We start from the raw sequence: 24,379 nt of genomic DNA, 5'->3' as shown, positions 1-24,379 counted from the left end.
AAGAAATTGGTTGATTCCGAGCAGGAAAAATTACGTGGAGATTACAGGAATACCTGAGACTGGCAATGAAAATTTGACGCACATAGCAATTACCCTAGCTCAAAAGGTCGGCATGGTCATTAACGATCTCGATATTGTTCATGCGGCGCGGCGCGGTCCAAAGCGTCCGGTGGAAGAGGGGGGGACTGCACGGTCTCGTCCGCTTGTGGTCTGCCTGACTCTACGACACTTACGTGACGAATTACTTCATGCTGCGCGGGTTAGGAGGGGAGCTGATACTAGCGGGACTGCGACCAGATAGGTGACAAGACGCGACGTTTCTATATCAACGAACATCTAACGTACGAAAACCGGAAACTATTCCATCTTGCTCGTGAGCAGCTTGGCCGTAATAAACACTGGCGTTTCGTCTGGACTAAAGGCGGACGAATTTTTGCTAGAAGAAACAGTATTTCCAAATCCAAAATTTATTGGTTTTCATACTGTGTCATAAATTATTTTTAAAAACGTTTTTGTATGGTTTTACAATAGTATATATACATTTAAAAACTTGTATACATTACACATATTATAGTACTTTATTCTATAAATACGCTGTTTATATATTGAAAAATAAATACATTTTTTTGTTATCTTTATTCGTATTTCATAATAATAACGCAAAAATTGTGAGCTTCATTAATTGTAAAATTTACTATTTTATATTTTATTTTATATCTATTTTCTGTATTTGAGTTAATTTTGTTCACTTATTATTGCATTAACTATAATTCGTTATTAGGTTATTAATGTATAAATATAATGTTGTAGTAGTCCTCGTTTATTGTATAGTATGTTATGTTTACGAAATGAAAATGAAATCATTTCGAACTATGACAGCAGCGCGCTCCGCAAAAGAAATATTCATTGGTTTAAATTAAATTTATTTAGTTTATTAATTAATCAAATTGAGTTAATTACTAAGTCGTATAAACTAACACAAAAGGGAAATAGTCATTTGCCTATCATATATGTTACACGTCTTGTCTCTTATATAGGTATGTATTGTGATTATTTTATTATTATTTTTTATTGCCATTTTGTAGCATTACATCGTTTCGGTCATATAGTATTGCAGTGGGTATATATTTTCATTGTATAAATTGGTCCTAAGAGAATGAAGGTTGGTCTAATCAATCCTTGTTCACTGAGTACAGGACATGAAGACTTTGTGGCTGGGTTACTACGTAATGATTTATATTTTAATTCATATATGCACTCATATAAATAACCCGAAAACTATGTGGAAAAACATTAAACAAAACGTGATGTTTGAGAGTAAACATGACGAAATTCTTTCCCCCAACTTATGTGACCCGGAGGCTATAAACCAATTTTTTTAAACGTTCCGGGAGGAGAGGGTATATCTCGGACATACATAGATTCGTTCAATATGAACAGATTCGGATCTTATTCTTTTACTATGCAACCTGTAACAGAGGTTGAAGTTGTAATACCTTACGAAAATTGCATTCAAACGCAATTGGTCCCGATGGAGTCTCACTGAATATGCTGCGACCCGCTCGAAATTAACGAATTACGACCCATTAGTATTTTGCCTTGTGCTTCCAAAATTTTGGAGAAGATTGGACATAGTCAAGTTCTGACCTATTTAGGAAAAAACAATATTCTACCTACATTACAGTCAGGTTTTAGGAAACAATACAGCACAACTACAGCCCTAATAAATGTAATAGAAGATATACTTTCTTCACAAGATGCAGGACAAGCTACTGTTATGGTTCTATTAGATTTTTCCAAAGCATTCGATTCCATTAATTTCGATCTTCTCTTAGCTAAATTGCGATTCTACGGCGTAGAAGAAAGAACTTTGCAGTGGTTTTCGAGCTACTTACGTGGCAGATATCAATTCGTTGAAATTACTAACCATGACGGAAATGTGACTACTTCGCGGCCTCTCCCAATTAAAAAAGGTCTATCCTAGGTCCCTTATTATTTACTCTGTACTCAGCGGACGTGGTTCAACATATTAAATATTGTAAATTTCATGTTTGCTGATGACATACAAATTTACCTGTCTTTCAAGCCGTATGATAAGGAAGCATTCAATAAAATTACCTCATACCTTAATCGGATCTTTGACTGGTCGAAATCCAATGGATTGCTATTAAATTAGAAAAAACGAAATATATAGTTATAGGTACTCGGCATCAAGTTAAAAAAGTAGTAACTGGTAAACCCATCATTAAAATTAATAATGAACAAATAGAGAGGGTAACCGAGGTCCGAAATCTTGGCTTGCTCGTAGACGAAAACTTACGTTTCGAAAAATATATACTTCAGATTGTTCGTAGTTGCTTTTATAGACTGAAAGTACTATACCGAATCAGAAACTCAATAAAAAAAGACCTTCGTGTACTCCTCTGTGAATCTTTGATTCTTTCCAAATTTAATTATATGGATGCAGCCATAGCACGCATATTGGAGCGTACTAAACGTCTCATACAACGTGTTCAAAACGCTTGTGCACCATATTGTTTCTCCATCCCGCGGCGAGACCACGTTACTCCTTATTTGAATAGAGAGTCATTATTAAAAATGGGGAGTCGTATGAAATTGCACTTTGCTGCTTTACTATTCGGTATAATAAAGAACGAAATCCCTATTTATCTATTTAAAAAGTTAAAATGGAGAAGTGATGCTAACATTCCACATAAGACCCGCGCTTCGCACGACTCTTTAAATATACCCATCTTCCACACAACCGCATTTCGTGGTAGCTTTCGTTACGCAGCCACTAAGTGTTGGAATAACCTGCCACCACCACTTCGAAATTTGCACTCAAAGGAATCTTTTAAGAATAACTACAAAAAGCTATTATTGCAAGAGCAAAAACTAAATTAAATACATCGATTGTAGTGAGGATGGGTATCATAATGGATATATTTTATCTATATAATATTAAATTATTTTTCATATATATTTTTATTATATACTTGTGTAGTTAGTGGGGATGTACGTTAATGTATGTATCCGCATCACTACGTGATATATATTTTCTTTTCAGATTTATAAATTTATTTAGTTCTGAGCTTTGTTTGTTATATATAGATATACGATAAATATTTAAATATTATAATTATTTTTTCACAATTTACTGCCAAAATAGCTTGCACGGAAAAAAAATATAGGAAGTTCATAATATCAGAGTTAGGAAAATACGTCCTAACGTTTGCTGAGAACTTTCCTTTTTGCGAATCGCGCTGCTGCCTCGTTTGTTATCATTCTAGTTATTTAATAATCCTTACATGATTTAAAGCATTAATATCTCTGTCTCTATTGTTTTTTAACATTTGTATTGTTATTTTTTCTTTTCTTTATTTAATGTTAATTGTTCATATCTATTGTACTTGTAAAAAATTTGGTGGCATTTTTTCGCAAATAAAAAATTATTATTATTATATGTGTCTCTGACACATTTTTATTGTTATGACGTCATAATATATTAAGGTATACTCGCGTCATACATAAGGCATCTCTTCTTCCACTTTGATCGCCTGGTACCAACAAAACACTATATAAAATTGTTTTTCGAATTTTCTATCAGGACACGTCTCAAGACGCGAGTGTAACACTTTATACCCATCCCAAGAAAAGTGCTCAAGGCCGCTAAGGAACCTTTTTCACCTGATGACACGCCACAAGTTACGATATCATCCCCACCATCTGGATGTGTGGCGGTACTACAAAGCTGAATGAGCTTCCTTGTGCGGTGTTTCCGCGGTACGACATGGGTACCTTCAACAAAGCGCGTACTCCTTCCTTAAAGGCCGGCAACGCTCCTGTGATTCCTCTGGTGTTGCAAGAGATTGTGGGCGGCGGTTAACATCAGGTAACCCGTACGCTCGTTACTCCTATTCCATATAAAAAAACGAAGTTTTCACTTCAAAAATCAGTATATTGTTCATAAAAATGACAATATTGTTAAGATATATTAAGACAAAATAATAATAGCAGAAAGAAAAACTGGTACTTGTCATTTATGGGGAGTTGCAACAAGATCAAATTAAACGAAAACTTATAGAACAATGTTACAATATGTAAGTTATTATTTAAATGATAACAAAGCTTGCGTATGAATTGACTTAAAGGATTTCACAGTTTAATTACTTGTAATAAAAACATTACATAAATAATAGTTTATATACAAATTTAAACTAAATTGTTAAACTGTAAAGAAAGGTTTTTGTTGACTATTGCAATATATATGTGTATTGTAACATACACATTCTCTCTCTCTCTCTATTAAATGTAATTGCTTGTGGCGGCTGAATCATAATCTATCTATATATATAAAAATGAATTGCTGTTCGTTAGTCTTGCTAAAACTCGAGAACGGCTGGACCGATTTGGCTTATTTTGGTCTTGAATTATTTATGGACGTCCAGGGAAGGTTTAAAAGGTGAATAAATATGAAAGTGTTCGGAATTAAATAAAAACAACAATTTTGTTTTTCCTTTGATGTGTCCCCCGTCGTCCGATATTTGTTTTGTATGGACATATTTTCTATGAGAGAATTTATTGACGCACGGTTTGACAGTTCCGCAGTAAAACAATTTCAATACAACAACAGGGAGCATATTTTACGAAATAATTCTTGATGTTTTGATATATTATTGACAAGTTCACATAAAACATTATTTTATTTACTATATACAGAACAACGTCTGTCGGGTCAACTAGTATAGTATAAAAATATATACTGTCAATGGGTACACCCATACATACATATATGTACATAATCGTTAATGCTCGGATAATGCCTTTGTTTATGTTCAGTGTCCATGTTATAATGCATATACTGCATTCACTAACTTTTATTGGGGTATTTTCTAATTAATTTACATTGTTTTCATTAACTCGTGTAATTTGTTGAGTACCTATTTGAAATTTGAGCAATTTTGTAGAATCACTTTACATAGATTGTAATTAAAATAATTTGTGAAACGATGAAGCTGTAAATTTTGATTTATAAGAGTGGCAATAAGTTTATCGCCACTTCTTATTTTTTTTTTCTTAATTAAAAGATTTTCAAATAGGTGAGTAGTGCCCACTTATCTTGGGTAAACCGAATATTTTATTTCTGATCTGGGTTTATTTTAATTTTATATTTGTTCTTTTTGACATTTTCATCTTTTGCATATTTTATAACTATTTTATTGGTAAATTAATCTTTCTTTTGTGTTTAATGTTTTCAATGTTGTTTTTTGGCTGTGTAAGTTATTTGGGTAGGTTTTCAGTTTGAAGTATATGTTATCTTGTATCTAAAATATTCAGACGTTTCTAAACCACAGCACGAGTTGTCTCGTAATGGGCTACATCATACACTGGGCGGTGTCCATTTCGCATCATACTTGATTGAACCTATCATATTATATTTTCATATAAATACTACTTCACTGATATTGCTATGTTACTTTAGGTGTTAATGAAACCTTGTAAGTTTATACGCTTAAATTCCTTTGTTTGAATTGATTTTGATAAACTTTTTATTATTTTAATGTGTAGTAAATATATGTTTATGTCTTCTTAGTGTTGCTCAGTTCATGCTTCGACTGTCATAAAACATAATTAATCTAATCCTAGTTACGATTATTGTAATTTTTGGAGTCGGTGTCATCCAAGATAGGTTTGTTACTACATTCATAGTTATAGGTGAGATGTGCTTGAGTCGTGAGAAGGCGAGAGCCGAGAGCGGGTGGCGGCGGAAGGACACCGATTCCAAAAATAACAATAATCGTAACTAGAATTAGATTAATAATTAATTAGATTTTATAAAAATACGCAATTATTTTTATACTTTTTAGTGCACATTATATCTATTGTTTTGAAATAGTGTATTTGAAGTCGGTTGTTTTTTTGTTCAATTTTTTTTATTTATTTCTGCCAACTCTTAATTACATATTATTTAAATGTAATTGATTTGATTTGGCCGGCCTGCTATAATACGCATATGATGTGATTAAAAACAATATAATATATAACAATGTGTACATTTAATTATAAGTTATTTAGAACATGACGGAGTGGTATTGTGTTATAGATAGTCAGACAGTTAGATGGGACATCTATAATTAGTTCATGTACAAATCATTATAAATGCAAGTAATATAGTTACACGAGCCACATCGCGGGACCATCTTCAAATATCCTTTAAATCTTCAGGCAGATCATTTTTGGGATGTTTGTTTTCAAAATGTTGCTTGTAGGTCTTCGGATCTGGCATTTGGGCCTGTCAAACAAATATGTTAAAGTTTAGTTATTACCTACATGGAGTTACAATGATCGAATCAGTGTGCAAAAGAGAAGAACATAACACTACTAAAATAGATGCATTGTTTTTTGATGTTCCGTAAAAATAAATAAACATCTCTAATGTTATAGCGAGGTAGAAAAATAAAGTGAATCTATTAAAACCCACAGAGACTATAGACGCTGTTACTTCCACCGTTTTCCACGGCGATGGAACATGCCCCAGATACCCATATATAAGTTAAACCTTGATTATGTGTTATATTTTTTTCTATGGAACAAAGAACAAGCGAGCGTTCCGGTCTCCTGATGTTAAGTGATCAACGCCGCCCACATTCTCCTGTAATACCAGAGGAATCACAGGAGCGTTGCCGCCCTTTAAAAATTATGACTTGTCCCGTTCGCATAGAGTCCGAGTTTTAACCTTATATTGTACAGTATCAAATATGACAGTGCCATTCCTTTACAGCCTTATAAATAAACTTGGTATAAAGTTATAACTGATGATAAACAAAGAAAATGCATAATGTTTACAATATCGTTGACAACACTGTCAATACAATGATAATTCTGAAGTTTTCCGAATGACAAGCTGCCTTGCAAATAATCGCGGGAAACTTTATACGTCCGAACAAACCATTCGCAAGCAAAATGTCTATTTGTAAACATTTTACATATTCTTGATTTATGCTTAGTTATAACATTATGCCAATTTTATTTGTAAGGTCAGTAGAGTTTAAACATAGTTTAATAGTACAGGATTTGAGCTTTGATTACTCTTTATAAGGGTAGTACTTTTGGGATTTGATTGAAGATTGTTTAAGGAAAGAATAGGGGATGCCACCGGCTTTGGGAGACGTGTCAACTAAGCCATCCAATTCCAGAAGAAGTTCTGAAAAACAGAAGGGGTGGTTAGTCTAAAGTCTAAACTATGAGTTGATGAGAGTGGGCTTGGACGTGATGGGAGATAGTCTTCATTAGGAACTGCAGGGAGTGACAACCTATCTGAAATGGATTCAAGCCTACAGCAAGCATACAGGTGGATCTACACTTGAGCCATGCTCCAAAGAATCGTAAGAGCCTCTAAATTTCTGTTTACATACAATTGTGGTTGGAGTACGAGGAGATAACCTTGATTTTTCTTTTTGGCGAATAAATTAGTATCCTTGGCAGCAGCTTTTTTATAATTAATGAAATTGGACAAAGTCATGCTCCTAATATATGTTTTTTCTGCTAATTTACTATCCTTAGCAGCCTTGGTACATTCCGAATCCCAAGGAGTTAAAAGGAGAATGGGACTTTTGGGCCTGATGTTAACAAGTTGAAATATATTTAAAAAAAAAATAACAAAAGAACAACCGACTCCAAAAACATTATTTCAAAACAATAGATATAATGTGCACTAAAAAGTATAAAAATAATTGCGTATTTTTATACAATATAATTAATTAATCTAATTCCAATGGAATTAGATTTATTAATTAAATTGTATAAAAATACGCAACAATTTTTATAGTTTTTTTTTTTGTTATTTTTTTTTTATTTTATGATTTTAAGTGAATTTGAAGTACACTAACTAACAATTTGGCTAAATATGTGTAGATATACTAAATTTTGCAATGAACGTAAGCGCTTCGCAATTTGATTACAGACGGTAAGAAATTCTGCCACAGATCGCACCCTTACTGTAAATCGTTAAGGAGTCCCATTGATCATCATATTCAACTATGACAATTACTTGGCCATAACTATGTTATGGTAGATTACTTAAATATTCGGATCCCATAAAAAAGATTCGCCCGAGTATCGTAAATTTGCTCTTAAGAATTGAAGAGTTCCGATACTTTGTCATGGATTCCGTAATCAGAACCTAACCAAACTACCTTTGAAGTCGGTTAAAAAAGCGTATATTTTTCTGATGTAAAATACAAAAAACTAGCTCATTTTGCAATCTACAAACCAAAAAAACAATTAAATAAAGAAAATCGATTAAAATTTAATCGAATGAATATTTAATCGATTAAAATAACATTAAGTTCATTTTTTCATCAAGGCAAGTGGAAAATTGCTGCCAATTAGCATTTGATAATGTATATTTGAGAGTAGGTTTTGGGCAGGGATTACTTTATTAGGTATTGAAATGCTAATAGGATAATGATCACTGCCGTTGTTTTTTTATTTAATTTATTTATATAAAAAAATAACGGCTACATATTGATTTTGTAGGATGTTCCAAGAAATATAGAAACAAGACAAGGAGAACATAACGTAAGGTCAACTGCTCTTTTTGGATTTTGAGAAGGAGCAACCCTGCGGGTTGGAGTGCCATCATTTATTGTGCAAAGATTACATTCATCAAAAATATCAAGCAGAGAAAGAGAAAAATAATCAGTACTTAGTGCTAGAGCACCATGACATGTGATGTGCATTAAAATCATAGGAGATGGAATAGATGAGATTAAATGCAGAATGTCGGCTATCATAGTTGAGTGAGGTTGAGGGATATATACCAAGGAGATGAATTCAAAAAATAATTCAAAACTTTTGCTGCACCAATATTTATACCGGGATGCTGGTTTGGAAGGATTATTGGGGAAAAGGGAAGGGTGCGTCTTATAAATTAGGCGCAGCCAACGACAACACCATCTGCTCGATCATCTCTGAGGCATCTATGCATGCCCGGGACCCTGAAGTGTGATCCAGGGGCCAGCCATGTTTCAGATATGGCGATGGCAGACGGAAGGTATTTATTTATAAGATGGGTAAGGCTTCTGGTGTTCCATTGCAGAATGGACACTGGGGCCGAGGTTATTACAGAGATATAAGATGTGGGATAGTTTGTGGGCAACGTTGAACGGTATGTTGAGAGTGTTATTTGATATGAGAGAATGAGTGACAGGAGTACCTTCCAGGAGGTTGTCATTCTGTACTCAAGAGAAGGGAATAGATGATGTATTAGTGCTGAACCATTGGGGAACACTGAAGGAACCTCAGCAATGATGGCCTGGTGAGCAGCTTCATCATATCACTTGCTTAATGGGGCTCTAGAGTAACAGTTTTCCTATATGTGTTAGTGGGAGTAGAAGGAATACTAGTCTGGCTCATGTGGGTCGTAGGGGCAACGCTCCTGTGATTCCTCTGGTGTTGCAAGAGATTGTGAGCGGCGGTGATCACTTAACAACAAGTGACCCGTAGGCTCGTTTGTCCTCCTATTCCATAAAAAAAAGGGGCATTATGGGATGAGGAGGGATTAGTGAGAATTACTGAGTATGGTATTATTGACTTTAGGCAACGCTTTGCTGCTTCTTCAAAAGAGATGTTCTCGTGTGACATGATTAATTAATCTTTGCCTACCATGTTCAGGACATCCTTTGTTGATGGCAAAATGTTGTCCAGAGAAATTAATACAATTTTTATCTCTTTCAACTGTATTACATGTATCACCAGAGTGGGATTGGGCACATTTATAACTTTTTGAGTTGGATCTGCATATTGTTTTTATGTGTCCAAATCTTCAGCAGTTCTGACATTGAATGGTGGGGAAATGGTTAGTTTCTACTGGGAGGGAGCTACGAAATAGGAATATTTTAGTAGGGAGTAATTCTCCTTGCAAAATAAAAACTATAGTTTGGGTTGGGATCCATGAAACTTTACTATCCTCAATAATGTTTCTATTGAGTCTGCGGGCTTATAAAATCTTTCCACAACCTGTGGGAAGTGCAACTGACGCAACAAACTCATTCATGGATAAGTCAACCGGAACCTGGCGGACAATACCCATCTTTGTTATATTATAATTGGGTATTTTTGCTTCATATTTGTTGGCAGCTAAAAGTGGGATATCTAAAAATTTTTTGGCATCAGAAGCTGATATATATTTTATTTCTACCAACTTTTTTAATTTCATCCGGGCATATGTTGGCAATTTGATGTCTGTGTAGAAGTTGACCAAATTTTATAGGTCTTATGGTTAAGCCTGGAGAGGGATCATCTTCAACTAAAGTTGTGTGATTATATATAGATATATATTGTAGGGATGCAGAAGCCATATCAGTATCAATAATTGTCTTTTTAGAAACTGCAATTGCGTTTTGTGTTGTGCTGTCCTGTAAACGACGTTTCGATCCGGGTAATGTAATGGAATGGATATACACAAGTTACTAATAGGCTAATCTTATATCTTTAACACATTGGGTGCTGAAACACAACAACTGAGGTTTATCGACTTTCAGTGTGGGGCGTTGTTTACACAACTGTTGCGTTTATTAAAAGGTCTAGGCACTCGTGCTTTTTAACACGCTCAATGCGTTGTTTGGGATAGCGAGGTCGTTATATAGCTGGTCGCAAACTGCTCCACGCGGTATTTTGCAGTCTAGATAACATTAACATTTGACATTTTTGAACTATATTATATTATAAAGTGATTATCTATGGAATTGAATTCACGCATATTTATATACAAACAGACTGCAAATAAATTATAACTAAGAAATTTCGTTTTATTATAAATACCTACAAAAATAAATGTGATTCTTAAATTTTAAAACAGGAAAGAAAATAATTATTGTTCTTTATTTCTATTATTCCTTTCTTCTTCCCCTTCCGCTTGGATTCACTCTATCGTCCAATTTTCATTTCCTATTTCCTATTCATTTATCTAAAAAAAACTTCATATTAATATATCAAAAAAGATTGCAACACTTTTACACATAAAGTTAGTAACGCAACGATATTTTACAATACAAATTACTTACTACAATAATTCACAATAAAACAACAAAATATTTTAATGTTACGAATCAGTGCTGACAACTAATAATTACGAAGCGATTTCCTTGGTTTAATCTAATTTGAACCTGATAATAATAATGTACCTATTTGTTACAATATATGGTATAATTGTTGGCATCACGCAGATTTTAAATAACAGGATTATGTATATAGCTTTTTGTTTTATAATGATTGGGCGTGTTTTCGTACATAACGTTACCTATTCATTGGATGTAGTAGCAAAAATATTGTTTCACAGTACAATTGTTATGTATAAAGGCACATGTTACATGGACGTCAGCAGACTGACTGTACTACCTTTAGAAAAATTACCAGTGGCCTTATAATTTATTATTTAGTTCTAACAACAGATTTAAAATAGGCATTGTTAGGAGCATCTGTTACATTGCACGTGTAAAGCAACGATTCCCATTTTTAGAACAACAGATTGTTTTTGATTTATCGTTGTCGGCACTGTAGTGATACGAAAGAATACAGAAAAGGTCTATTGTTTTATTGAAACAAAATATTTTCGTAGGAATACCGAAAGGCACCTGCATGTCGTAAAATTATTATCAATATTCAACATTGTATTGAAAGAAGTAGGTGGAATGTACCTTATGGTATTTATTTTATTTTATCTAATTTAGTAAGTACCTAATTGAATTTATGTTTATAAAATGCCGCCAACAACACTAATACAAATATTTTTATGTATTGTAAATGCATATGTAATGATACACAAAAGAAAGAAAAAAATTAATATTAAAGAAAATAATCGCCTGTGACGTTAAATGAACTCGCAAAGAGCACCCTCTATAATATAATAGATCACAAATATTATGCGGTACGTGTGTTGAACGCATTACTGTCGAGGACATAATATAAGAAATCCTAAGCAGTGGTGCGGGAAACACACAGCGCGAACAATTGCCGCCCTGCAATGAATTCTCTTTCTGAGCATTGAATGTTTAGTGTTAAACGAGCAATTCTTGTATAATATATAAATATATATAATCTGAATCTCGGAAACGGCTACACTGTTGTCATAAAATTTAGTATACAGAGGATTTCGGGGGCGATAAATCGATCTAGGTTTCAATTTAAAAAATGTAGTTTTATCCGTGTTTTAATGAGAAACAGTTACAATAACATTAGAATGCAAAGGTAAATGTCGCCACTATATACAAGACTATAATAGCACAGATAAACATTGGGTGATCCGGAAACCAGAAGACCCCGGTTCGAATCCAGATGTCCTATTAGTTTTTTTTGTACATTCAAATCCTAGCAAGGCTCGGTCGTCCGAATATTAATAAATAATAAAATATAATACTTATTAATATTATATATAAGAGATATATAGTGAGTATTGCTTAATATATTATAGACTAGCTGATACCCGTGACTTCGTCCGCGTACTCACATGACTAAGCATGTAGTACTTATAAGAATCTTTGTTTCTTAAAACTTTATTAACTTTATATTAAATGAAGATATCGCAATATTTTTTTTCTGAATAAGGGCCAAGATTTAAGGAATAAAACTTAGAAGACTTAATTATTACAATATATCCAATATTTTTCCGCGCAGAAATGAAAACCTCTATCATTTTATATATATATATATATATATATATATATTACTTGGTCGTTTTTTTATGGGAAAGAGTCATAGGACAGTAACAGGTATGAAGATGGTTCTCATCCATTTAATACCTCAAATCAATTCGATAATTCAAAATTCTTCGAAAGGCTGGTGGCTGGGTCGTGGGGCGGCTCATTCTGGTCTATGTGCGTGATAGGTTGCTGCATTGTGTAACCTGTCGATCCTGTCATGGCGAACTTTGCTTTAATTGGTATTAAAATGTATGATGTTAAGTATTTTTTTTAAATTCAAATGGTAATACAATGTAGTTCGAAGGACCTATTGTATTGTACTCAATAGCTTTTTTGAGGTTTAACTACTTAGTTCATTTAACTACCCACATTTAAACTTAATCAATTATTTCGCAACGTTCGAGTGCTGTCTGTCAAGGCCCTTTATCTCGGGCACTCGTAGAGAGGGAGTTGAAACTGAAGCTGTGAAAAAATCAAACTTATACGTTAGATATATATAAGATATATGTTCAAATATACGTTTATCGCAGAAACGTATTCAAATTCAAATATTTTTATTCAAAATAGGATGTAACAACACTTATTGAAAGTCAAAAAACTTCCACCCATTCTAAAATGAATGGTTCAGACCTGAGAAGAATTGGCGCAACAAACTCAGCGGGCTTTTTTTTAATCAAAAAATATGTTTACAAAGTAATATTGTACAACTAAACTTATTATTTAACAGCCCGAGGGCGGTCACTCCATTCCCAATGTGTGGTATCATTAAGAAAGTCATTTATGTTATAGTAAGCTTTACCACACAGACGTTTTTTAAAAATTCTTTTGAATAACGTAATACTTCTGTTTTGAAAATTTTCTGGTATCTTGTTGTAAAAGCATATACATCGCCCCACAAAAGACTTACTAACTCGACTTAACCGAGTAGTAGGCATTATAAGCATATGTCTGTTCCTGGTTAACATTATGGTTATGACAGTTACTAGCAAATTCACTTATGTGCCGATGAACATACATTACATTATCAATAATATATTGAAGAGCAACAGTCAAGTTGTTAATTTCTTTGAATTTTGCTCTCAATGATTCTATAGGACCTTGGTTATAAATAGCGCGAATAGCCCTTTTCTACAGCACAAATATTGTTTTAAAATCGGCAGCGTTGCCCCATAGCAATGTACCATAGGACATAATACTATGGAAATGTAAATTGTCTAATATTTTTAACCCCGTATGCTGCAGAACTAAGTCTGTTCGCCAATCCTTCAATATGAGGGCCCCGTTGTAATTTGGAATCCAGAGTAATGACAAGAAATATAGCAGATTCCACCGATTTTATCACCTCTCCGTTTAACAAAACACTTGCATCAACATTTTTAACAATTGGTATGGTAAATTTTATATATTTCGTTTTGCTATTTAACAATAGGTTATTAGCGCTAAACCAATACACGATGTCAGAAAGAATATCGTTCACCTCGTCATACATAGTTTGGATTCTTTTCACTTTGAAAATCAGTGAAGTGTCGTCCGCAAACAATACTACCTTACGTTTTTTCTCTATAAGATTAGGTAGATCATTTATATAGATAAGGAAGAGGAACGGTCCAAGAATAGACCCTTGTAGTACCCCCATACTGAGAGGAGTCCCAGGAGATCTCCTGTCATTCACGGCGACCTTCTGAATTCTATTGTTTAGATAGAGCGCAGTTCCTTTTATGCCATAGTGACATAACTTCCTGACTAGCGTTGAATGTTGAACACAATCAAAAGCCTTAGATAAATCACAGAAGATGCCAAGTGCATTCTGCGATTCCTCCCAGGAATCAAAAATATTCTTGATAAGCTGAACATCTGCATCCGTTGTTGAATGTCTTCTAGTAAAGTCCCCAAATTGTTTCAAATGAAGTAACTTATGAAAGTTAAAGAACATAAGATTTTGGCTTAAAATTATTTTTTCAAAAATTTTACTAAGGATCGGCAAAACCGACACAGGATGATAATTATTCGGGTCAGAAGAGCATCCCGACTTAAATATTGGTGTAATTTTACTATGTTTCAGAAGGTATTTTTCGACATTCTCAAGGGAATCAAAAGGGTGTAGTTGCAGCCCGCGACGTCGTCCGCGTACATGCTATAAAGCAGTCCCGATTTCTTATTATTTATTTATGCAAAATAAGAACTCTATTCAGTAGTTTTTTTGTTTAGCCCGAACATACAGACATTCTTTAAAATACCTGTCTTCACTGTTGTTTGCGGAACATAGTTTTCTTTTGAAAAATCTAAAAAAAAAATAGTGTACTGTTTTTAATTTTTAAGATTTTATTATTTGTGAAGAATAGTCGTTCAGGCAATATAAGGTATCAATACGGTAAATTTTATCAAAATGGCCGAATAAGTTGTTGTGTACTTCTCTATATAATTAAGTATAGATTTTAAACTGTCCCACGGGAATTCTTTAATTTTCCTAGATATAAAGTATCTAAGATGTTGACCGGCAATATAAGGTATCAACATGTCAAATTTTATTAAAATATGTGCATAAGTGTACTACGCTATATAAGTATAGTTTTTTAGCTGTCCCACGGGAACTCTATAATTTTCCGGGATGTAAAGTATCTTAGATATTGACCGGGGATGTAAGGTCATCATGCAATATTTCAATTAAATCGGTCCAATAGTTTCAGAGATTAGCCCGTACAAACAGACAGAAAACAAAAAAATTCCAAAAAAATCGGGACTTGTTTTATTTCTCTTCTTACTTTGTAAAGAATTTTTTTATTATAAGTATTGATGAACATTCTTTTTTTGTTATTTGTTACCCCTAGATACTACCTAGATTTAGTGAAATATAATATCTTGTGGCACCTTGTACAGCTTATCGACACAAAGATGAGGCCGCTATCCGGTTTGAAAATTACTTTAATTGTTCTCTTGACAAACAAACATTATGGTGACGCAGAACGTGTAACGCACACATGTTACATAAGTGAAGAAAAAATTAGGCGAAGAGAAATACAACTACACAAACAAGATGAAAACTTTTGTGATCTAATTATTATATAAACTAAGTATGAAGACTGTAACAAAAAGAAGATAAAGGACTTTCAAATCTTATATATAATATTTATAAATAAATAATTATATGATATTTATATGATATCATGTAATTTACTCAACAAAGGATCATTCAAGGTCCATACAAAAAATACCAAAATGTGAAAGTGCCCGCCAAAAAAATTAAAGTAATTCCATCGATAGATCGCATTATTCTACACATATTTTATTATGGGCGGTGTGTGGGAATATTTGCGTATTTCATGTCGCGAGCCTATTGGCGATCATAGAAGATACAGTTGGGCATCTCGAAAAGTAGAAATATATTGATATCGCACAGATATTATATTACTATATATATGTATTTTCGGACATAGTGTGATGTATACCTTTTGTATATCAAAGCTCCTGGCGGCATAGGAAAGCTGCTTCTGAATTACCTTTTCTTGTACCGCAAGCAAGCGACATGAATTATGTTCAAGATGTTCAACACAAACTCCTTGTCTGGTAGAACTACGTGATACCGGTAAAGTATGCGAACAATTATTGCATCGGGTGTTCTGTGCCCACAAATATTATGACAATGTTGCTATACACAATCTGTTTCTATTACGTTGCATTATTATTATACCAAGACTTGCCATAACTACTAAAATCAAAGAAAAATAATTCTTTATAATTATTTTTTCTTTTCCCTAGTTAAAAAAAAATTAAAACACGCCTTTTGAAATCACCATGCACCCCACGTTTTTTTTTAATAAAAATATATTTTTTTAGTTCAGTTTTCTATACTTAGCGTGTTTTAAGTTTATTTTTAATTATTATTTATTTTCTACAATTAAGTTTGGTTAATAATTAATAATAGCTTGTTTTTTTTTTATTTTAAACTATTATTTGTTCTTATCTAGTATTAATACCATGATAACAATAAGTAACTGTAATTATTTTCCAAATTATTCAAGTGGACACCTGTAGCAATAGTAAAATGTCGATTTTAGAAGTCATTCAAAGATTTGAACGTTGTCAATCTATCTATATATATATAAGAGATTTCCAAGTATATAGTCACTCGTCACGATATCTCTGGAACCATAAGCCGTAGACTTGATTTGGTAGGAATATTCGTTTCGCCGAGTAGAGGTCAGCTAAGAACGGAATCAGCTAGTATATTATATGTGATAGTAATGGTAATAGACTAATACTAATGAATGGTATAAGCACACAGTAGGTATAAGGTTATTGGCGAACAAGTGGTATCGACAATGACGTTCTATCTTAATATATATATATTTGTTATGTGCGTCTGTTGTGACTGAACTCTTCCTAAACGGCTGGACCGATTTTAATGAAACTTTCTCTGTGTCGTCAGGTGGATTCGAGAATGGTTTAGATTCACAATTGAATTACCTCCTAAACGGCTGGACCAATTTTGATGATTTTTTTTGTGTGTTCCAGTGAATTTGATATTGGTTAAGATTCTCAATTGAACTATGTCCTAAACGGCTGGACCGATTTTGATGATTTTTATGTGCGTTCCAGTGAATTTGAGATTGGTGTGTCTTCAGGTGGATTCGAGAATGGTTTAGATTCACAATTGAACTACCTCCTAAACGGCTGGACCGATTTTGATGATTTTTTTGTGTGTTCCAGTGAATTTGAGATTGGTTTAGATTCACAATTGAACTACCTCCTAAACGGCTGGACCGATTTTGATGATTTTTTTGTGTGTTCAAGTGAATTTGAGATTGGTTTAGAGTCTCAATTCCGTCCATATAATATAATTCTCCTGCTCATGTGTATGTTAGTGAACTCCTCCTAACGGCTGGACCGATTTTTCAAATTTAAGACGTGTGTACAGGACAACGTCTGTCGGGTCCGCTAGTATATATAATATTCATACATATCGACATATCATTCGCAGTCTGATAGCGGTACGGCAAAAGTGTGCTTAAAGACAATATAAGCACAATTTTCTCCTTAGTCGTCTGTCAACTGTGTGTCAATCATCAAGCTTGTGAGTTATACAAAGAAGTGCTCAAATAATACGTTAACGACGCAAAAAAAGATGAATCAAATCAAATCAAAATCACTTTATTCATTTAGGTCACGGACACTTATGAATGTCAAAAAAATTTTTTCTTATTGAATCTACCGCTACTTCGTAAAGGGTTGAGCTAATGAGAAGAAGTAGCAACAAACTCATTGCCACTCTTTTAAATCAAGATTTACATTTCCATCGATTTACAAATCATTTCAATTACAATATAATATGTAAAATGATACAACAAACATACTCAAACGTCAAACGATGATGTAACTTTTCACCGTTAAGTTATTTATTTTATTTATATAAGATTGGTTTGAAAACAGCGTAAATAATTTAATAAAATGAATATTTTTTCATTAATATGGTACAATTATTGGCAAGTATTCACATCCCTTTCTCGACCGCTTGTCAGAAAGAGACAGGTGAGAGGTCGCTAACAGCACACGGTCAGAAATTAAAACTATAGAGTCGCTCTCTTAAGTACAAACAAACAATCTTACAAAAAGTCACTGCTGAGTGCTGGTAAATGTGAACGGCTAACAAGAATGCGAGCATTTACAGGGTATACAATCTAGTGCAATTGACAGGGTATAACAGCCGTATCGTTTGATACTTGTTTTACACCGCAAATAAAAACCGCTGTAAAAGCTAATCTTTTTCAGCTTTTCCATATACTAGATAATGAAAGAGAATTTGCGCCAGTTGGTAGCAAAAGAAAGATGTGAAGAATTTTACAAACCAAATAAGTCCAGTGTCATCTGCTCGTGGCTGATTTATATTTCATGACTAAAGGATTTAAGCCTTTAAAAATTCATGCTCAAAAAGTATGATTATACTTTGTTTAACATTAAAAGTATTGAAATCTCTTTCGAATGTCAATATATTGAGTCAAATTAACGCACACACAAAAGTCCAGCCACGTTTTAATTTGGAAAAAGCTGTCATACAAAGATATGTTGATGTCCGCTTAAACTATATATGCCAAAAAGATACCCTGGAAAAAATGTCTTTTACCAATTAAATTTATTTTAAGAACTTAACATTTAAAATATACCAGTATATCGATAATGAAAATAAAAATATTTTACTTTTTGATTGTATGTTTCTCTTATCATAGGTTACAAATATGCAAACATACCAAAAAAATAAACGTAAAATCTTTCGCCTTATAATTTGAGTGTGATTTTTGATTAAAAACGTAAACAACCTCGGAATGAAAAGATGTGGATCAGAAAATAGGGACAGACTGACAAACGTTAAATTTATTACAACCTTATTTTTCGTCAGGGTTTAAAAAAATACCTAACCGCTACTCCACACCGGGCTTTTTATTAGTAGGAGAGTCACGCTGCCGTCTTAACACGTCAGCACAATTAGGCCAGACTCGTCCGGGTTAATTACCACACTCGCACAGAATACCGGCGTGAAATAGCGGCCTAGTGCCGCTATGTTTGGCATTGGTTAGTGCTGCGTTCAAGCGGCAATTGACGACGTGCTTGCACCGATCCCTCCGCTAAAATCGTAGTCTTGGGTGATTTCAAAGGGTACAATGTCGAATGGCTTGGATCACGTACCACAGACTACGAAGGGCGATCTGTGCACAATTTTGCATTAGCGTATGGTCAGTCCCAATTTTTTGAGTCACCAACGCGGCTCCCGGATGTGGATAGCCATGCCATCCTTATTAGATCTTCTGCTGACAACACATCCCGATAGTTACCAGATCTCTGTCGACACCCCTCTCGGAACGTCCGATCGTTGCATGGTCAGGAGTGTAGTGCCAAGTATAGTATCAAATTCAAATAGTTTTATACAAAATAGGATTCAATTCACTTATTGAACGTCAAAAACTACCACCCATTCAACATAGACTGCCTCAGACCTGAGAACAACGGGCGCAAGAAACCCAGCTGGCTTTTTTTTATAAAAATATGGATTACCATGTAATATCGTTCAATAAACATTTATAACTAAAGAGCCTGAGGGTGTTCTCTTCATTCCCAGTTTGTGGTGTCATTAAGAAAATTGTTTATGCTATAGCAACCTTTCCCACAAAAACGTTTTTTAACAATTCCTTTAAATTTCGTAACACATTTGTTGTGTACATTTTCTGGGATCATATTGTAGAAGCATATACATCGCCCAATAAAAGACTTAGTAACTCGACTTAACCCAGTAGTAGGCATAAGAAGTTTATGTTTGTTCCTCGTGTTAACATTATGAATGTCACATGTTCCTAGCAAATTCCTCAATGTGCTTATGAACATATAGAACATTATCTAGAATATATTGAGAAGCAACAGTAAAAATTTTTATTTCTTTCAATTTTTCTCTTAATGATTCTTTAAGACCTAGGTTATAAATAGCGCGAACAGCCCTCTTCTGCAGCACAAAGATGGTATTAATATCGGCCGCACTGTACCATAACAATATACCATAGGACATAATACTATGAAAATAACTAAAATATACTAGTCGCACCGTATCTATGTCAGTTAACTGTCTAATTATTTTAACCCCATATGCTGCAGAATTAAGCTTATTCGCCAAATCTTCAATATTGGCGAGTAGACGGATCCAACGCCCATGTCGCAAACCACCAGTGACCCACCGCTTTTGCCACTTAAAGTCAGCAGATTGGGATAGGATGCGTTCCTTTTTAGCATGCTACCCCTGGGGCAAGGTTTGTTTCTCTTCGGATGATCCCAGTGCCTGCGCCATTGAAGTAGCCCATGTGATACTACAGGGCATGATTTTTTTATACCAAGCTCTGTAGTACCAATTGGTGGCAGATCACGGCCCTGGTTTGATGCGTCTGTTAAAGCAGCAGCTGACTGCAAAAAACAGGCGTATGGAATTTGGGTTAGGGCTGGGCTCAAAGGATCCGATTTGCAAAGTTTTATATAAGAAATGATAATAAGAATAATCATAACCACCAGATTTTTTACACAATTTGATGCTTTTCCAAGGCTAAATGAAGATGAATTGATATTGTTTAGTATTGGGACATACCAATTAAAATAACAAAATAAAAACAACCAGACGGGAGTTTTGTCATTGAACTTGCTGCAGAAACCTTAGAACATGTGAGGAGTCTAGAAGGTGAAGATCTCTACCTAATCAGAGGACACATCCAGTCCAGGCATATAAGAGTTAAAAACATATAATATGTACATAGCAATTAAGACAATTTATCAGTATGGAGAACATTATTATAGAAGAACAACATGAATTTGTTCCAAAGATATCCACTGTGACAAATCTGCTTACTTGCCTTGACATTTGGAGAAATAAGTGGAATAATAACCAACCAACAGATACTATATACTTGGACTATGAAAAAGCTTTTGATTGTGTTCCCATTAAAAGGTTGTTTGTTAAGTACTATGGTATCCACGGGCAGCTCCTCCAATGGATATCTGACTTTCTAACAAATAGGAAATTCAAGTAGAGGGTTGGAGATGTACTTTCCGAAGCCCATAACATTCACAGTGGATTTCCCTAGGGATTAGTAATCGGACCTATTTTGTTTGGAATCTATATAACTGACTTGAATAGTGCTATAGCATCAAACTTGTCTATATTTGCTGATGTTACCAAAATAATGGAAACACAACAAGACTTGGATCACATCTTACACAGGACTGGCTCATCTCACTTAATGAAACAAAGTGTACAGTATCACATATAGGTAGCAACAACCCAAGGATGCAATACAAGATTGGTTCAATGGCAATACAAGCAGTAAGTACCCAAAGAGATCTTGGGGTAACCATCACAAGTAACCTCAAGTGATACACATCTCAAGATGTACACATCACAAATATAGTAAAGAAGGCTAACTCTATGCTGTATGTGGTTAGAAAGGCATTTAACAATATTATATATAGCAATAGCAATCCACATTTCAAAAATGACACCAAAATGCTCAAAAAAGTACAACACAGAGCTACAAAAATGGATATTTCATTGAAATGCAAACATATGAAGAATGTCTTTCTGAAATCACCTTGACTACAACAACATAGACAAAGAGGAGATCTGATAGAGACATTCAAAGTGTTAACTGGTCCCTACAATGTGAGAGATATAAACAACATGTACAGCATGAGTTATTATACCCAATTAAGAGGACATATTAAAACTAACCACATCTCAGTTTGCTTGCAACCCTAAAAAAACATTCTACCAAGTTGATGGTGCACATGTGGAACAGTTTACCAGAATGTGATTAGTGCAAAATCAAGAAATAGCTTTAAAAATAGACTTGATGAACATTTAAAAAAAAACTAAATTGTAAACATAAGAGCAGTGATATGCACACATCAGATCAATGATCTGCTAGTGCATTATAATAATAATAATAGATCTAGCATAAAATGGTCAATAAGCTAAGCATAATAAAATATTACTATTGCACCTGCATCATAGGTAAAAGAACATTGGGATGTTCCTCACATACCATATGAATATAATGGTATATGTGTTTTACGCGACATGAAGAAGAGGCAATAAGACCTCCAGCAGAAGGTCTAGAAGGTGTAATTGAAAGATAAGAGGATAAGTTATCGATTTTTTGTGCCGCTTTATTAAAAAAATACATATTTTCAAACTTCAATATCAACTCATACAACTTGCTGCCATAGTAAATGTTTAGAATAATACCCTCTATCAAAATAATTACTTACTTAGCTTTTTTGTCTGCCACTGTTCAAATGTTGGTATGTTTTGAATGATCTCCTTTAATCATTAAAATATTTTTTATAACTTACCTTACAAACAGCACAGACATGAACTAATGCTTTCTGTGCAGCTTTTTTTTGGTCATTAGCACTGTGTCCCTGTTGTTTCTTTATCTTAGACATCTTCTCTGCAGCTTTGGCTTGTGATTGAAGTTTTTGCTGCCCTCTTGCCATTTTAAATACCTAGAACAATTTATATGAAAATTATTTTGTTGTGGTTATTGAGTGAGGTTCATCACTACCAAGTTGCAAAGTTAGGAAAAGATCCATAATATGAAATCAAAGTTATAAACAACTCAGAAATTGTAAAAATAAATACAAACAATACAATCTCTACATACTTAACAAATTGGTTCGCCCAAATTGCTTGCTGTGAATGCTGATTAGGTTAAATATCTGTGTATTTATTCCCTAATTGAATAGGTTTAATATTTATTATATTTAAATAAGCGCTATTCAACAAAAACCGTGGAAAAAAAACTCGGAAAATCTTTTGACTTTTAGTACGTATCTACCTTGTATCTTACAAGAATAAATATGATTAAAGTTTAAACTTTAGAATTTAGAATTAAGGTAAAGGTAGTTACTAAATATTTTAGACTGTCAATTTTTTATGAATGCATGATACCCACAGATGACAGAACACTTTTACTCTAACGAGATGATACCACAGTCTACACTGAAATAATTACTCAACAAAAAGGATGTAAGTACTACGTAGCATAATTATTTAATCTAAATATTGATACTATTAAATAGACTAGTGCTTCTAAATAACAGGTATGAATTCTATATGAAATGCCTTTTGTTGGACTTAAAATTTTCGAACATTTACCATTGTAATGTATATTTTTTTACACCTTCGGAAAGTAAAAATTTCAACGAATAGACAACGAATAGAAACACACAAACTTTTTGAAAATAGCTGATAATTTGACGGGTGAATTTTCGATTGAAAATAAGGGTTCTTTTCCGATATTTGAGTCAAAATAAGGTGAAAAAATAAATATTTCAATTCAAATAAATTACAGTGTATTTGGGACATAAAAAGGTAACTTTTTACAATATTTCGTGAAAATATTTTTTTTTGTAAAAAATAAAAATAAAAAACCAATAACTTGGTTTTTTTTTTAAAAAAGTGTAAATACAAAAGTTGTAGATCCCTCTATGACCTACAACTTTGCTAATTAACTTTTTGGATAGGACTTGTATTTTTGCCGTGAATCTAGATAAACCGTTTTTACCCTAACCCCCCTTTTCCACTTCCCGACCTCGGATCGCCCGTAATTTATTTTTCCCTTAATTTTTGTTATATTCTCGTCCTTTATCAATGGGTTTCATCTAACTATTATTTATTTTGGTTTCAAAAATTATCGACCCTGGTCTAATAGTCGTGTGCTCGTCTCTGTTCGATATCGAATATTATTACTCGTGTCTAGCACGTTCTCGCTCCAGCCACTAGTGAATGTCAAGCATATTATTAGTATTAGTACTTTCAGTGTTACCCGGTTTCGTGATCGTAATAGTTAGCGTCAGTAGAAACGTCTGTTTATGCGTGTGTATAATTGTCTGAATTTGTTTTCAGAGAATTTGAGGTGACCTGCGGCGACGACAGCTTCAGCCAGACTGTACTTCGTCCAGCTAAGTGTTTATTTTATTAGTTATTATTATTACTAATTGTAATATTTCTGTTTTTACTGTTATTTTATGTTTTTCTATTGGTAGGTACTTTTATTTATTTATTGTTATTGAACAATCATGCCTAGAAGGGAAGAACCTTGGAAGGGTCAAGACTCCTTTTGCTTAGCCGAGTTGAATTGGGTCGTACAGAC

General features: G+C 33.7%; 1 protein-coding gene across 1 annotated transcript; it reads right to left on the bottom strand.

The window, feature by feature from the left end:
- Positions 1-6,037: 6,037 nt before the first annotated feature.
- LOC126976358 (zinc finger protein 706-like) lies at positions 6,038-23,147 on the bottom strand. The gene is made up of 3 exons (XM_050824661.1): positions 22,889-23,147; positions 22,578-22,730; positions 6,038-6,292 (listed from the first exon to the last, which is right to left on the bottom strand). Exons 2-3 carry the CDS (start codon positions 22,719-22,721, stop codon positions 6,203-6,205), a joined length of 234 nt encoding a protein of 77 aa, XP_050680618.1. The 5' UTR covers positions 22,722-22,730; positions 22,889-23,147; the 3' UTR covers positions 6,038-6,202.
- Positions 23,148-24,379: the final 1,232 nt, after the last annotated feature.

The sequence above is a fragment of the Leptidea sinapis genome, chromosome 40 (genome assembly GCF_905404315.1).
Source record: "Leptidea sinapis chromosome 40, ilLepSina1.1, whole genome shotgun sequence".
Taxonomy (NCBI): Eukaryota; Metazoa; Arthropoda; class Insecta; order Lepidoptera; family Pieridae; genus Leptidea; species Leptidea sinapis.
This window is presented reverse-complemented; position numbering and strand designations above follow the sequence as displayed.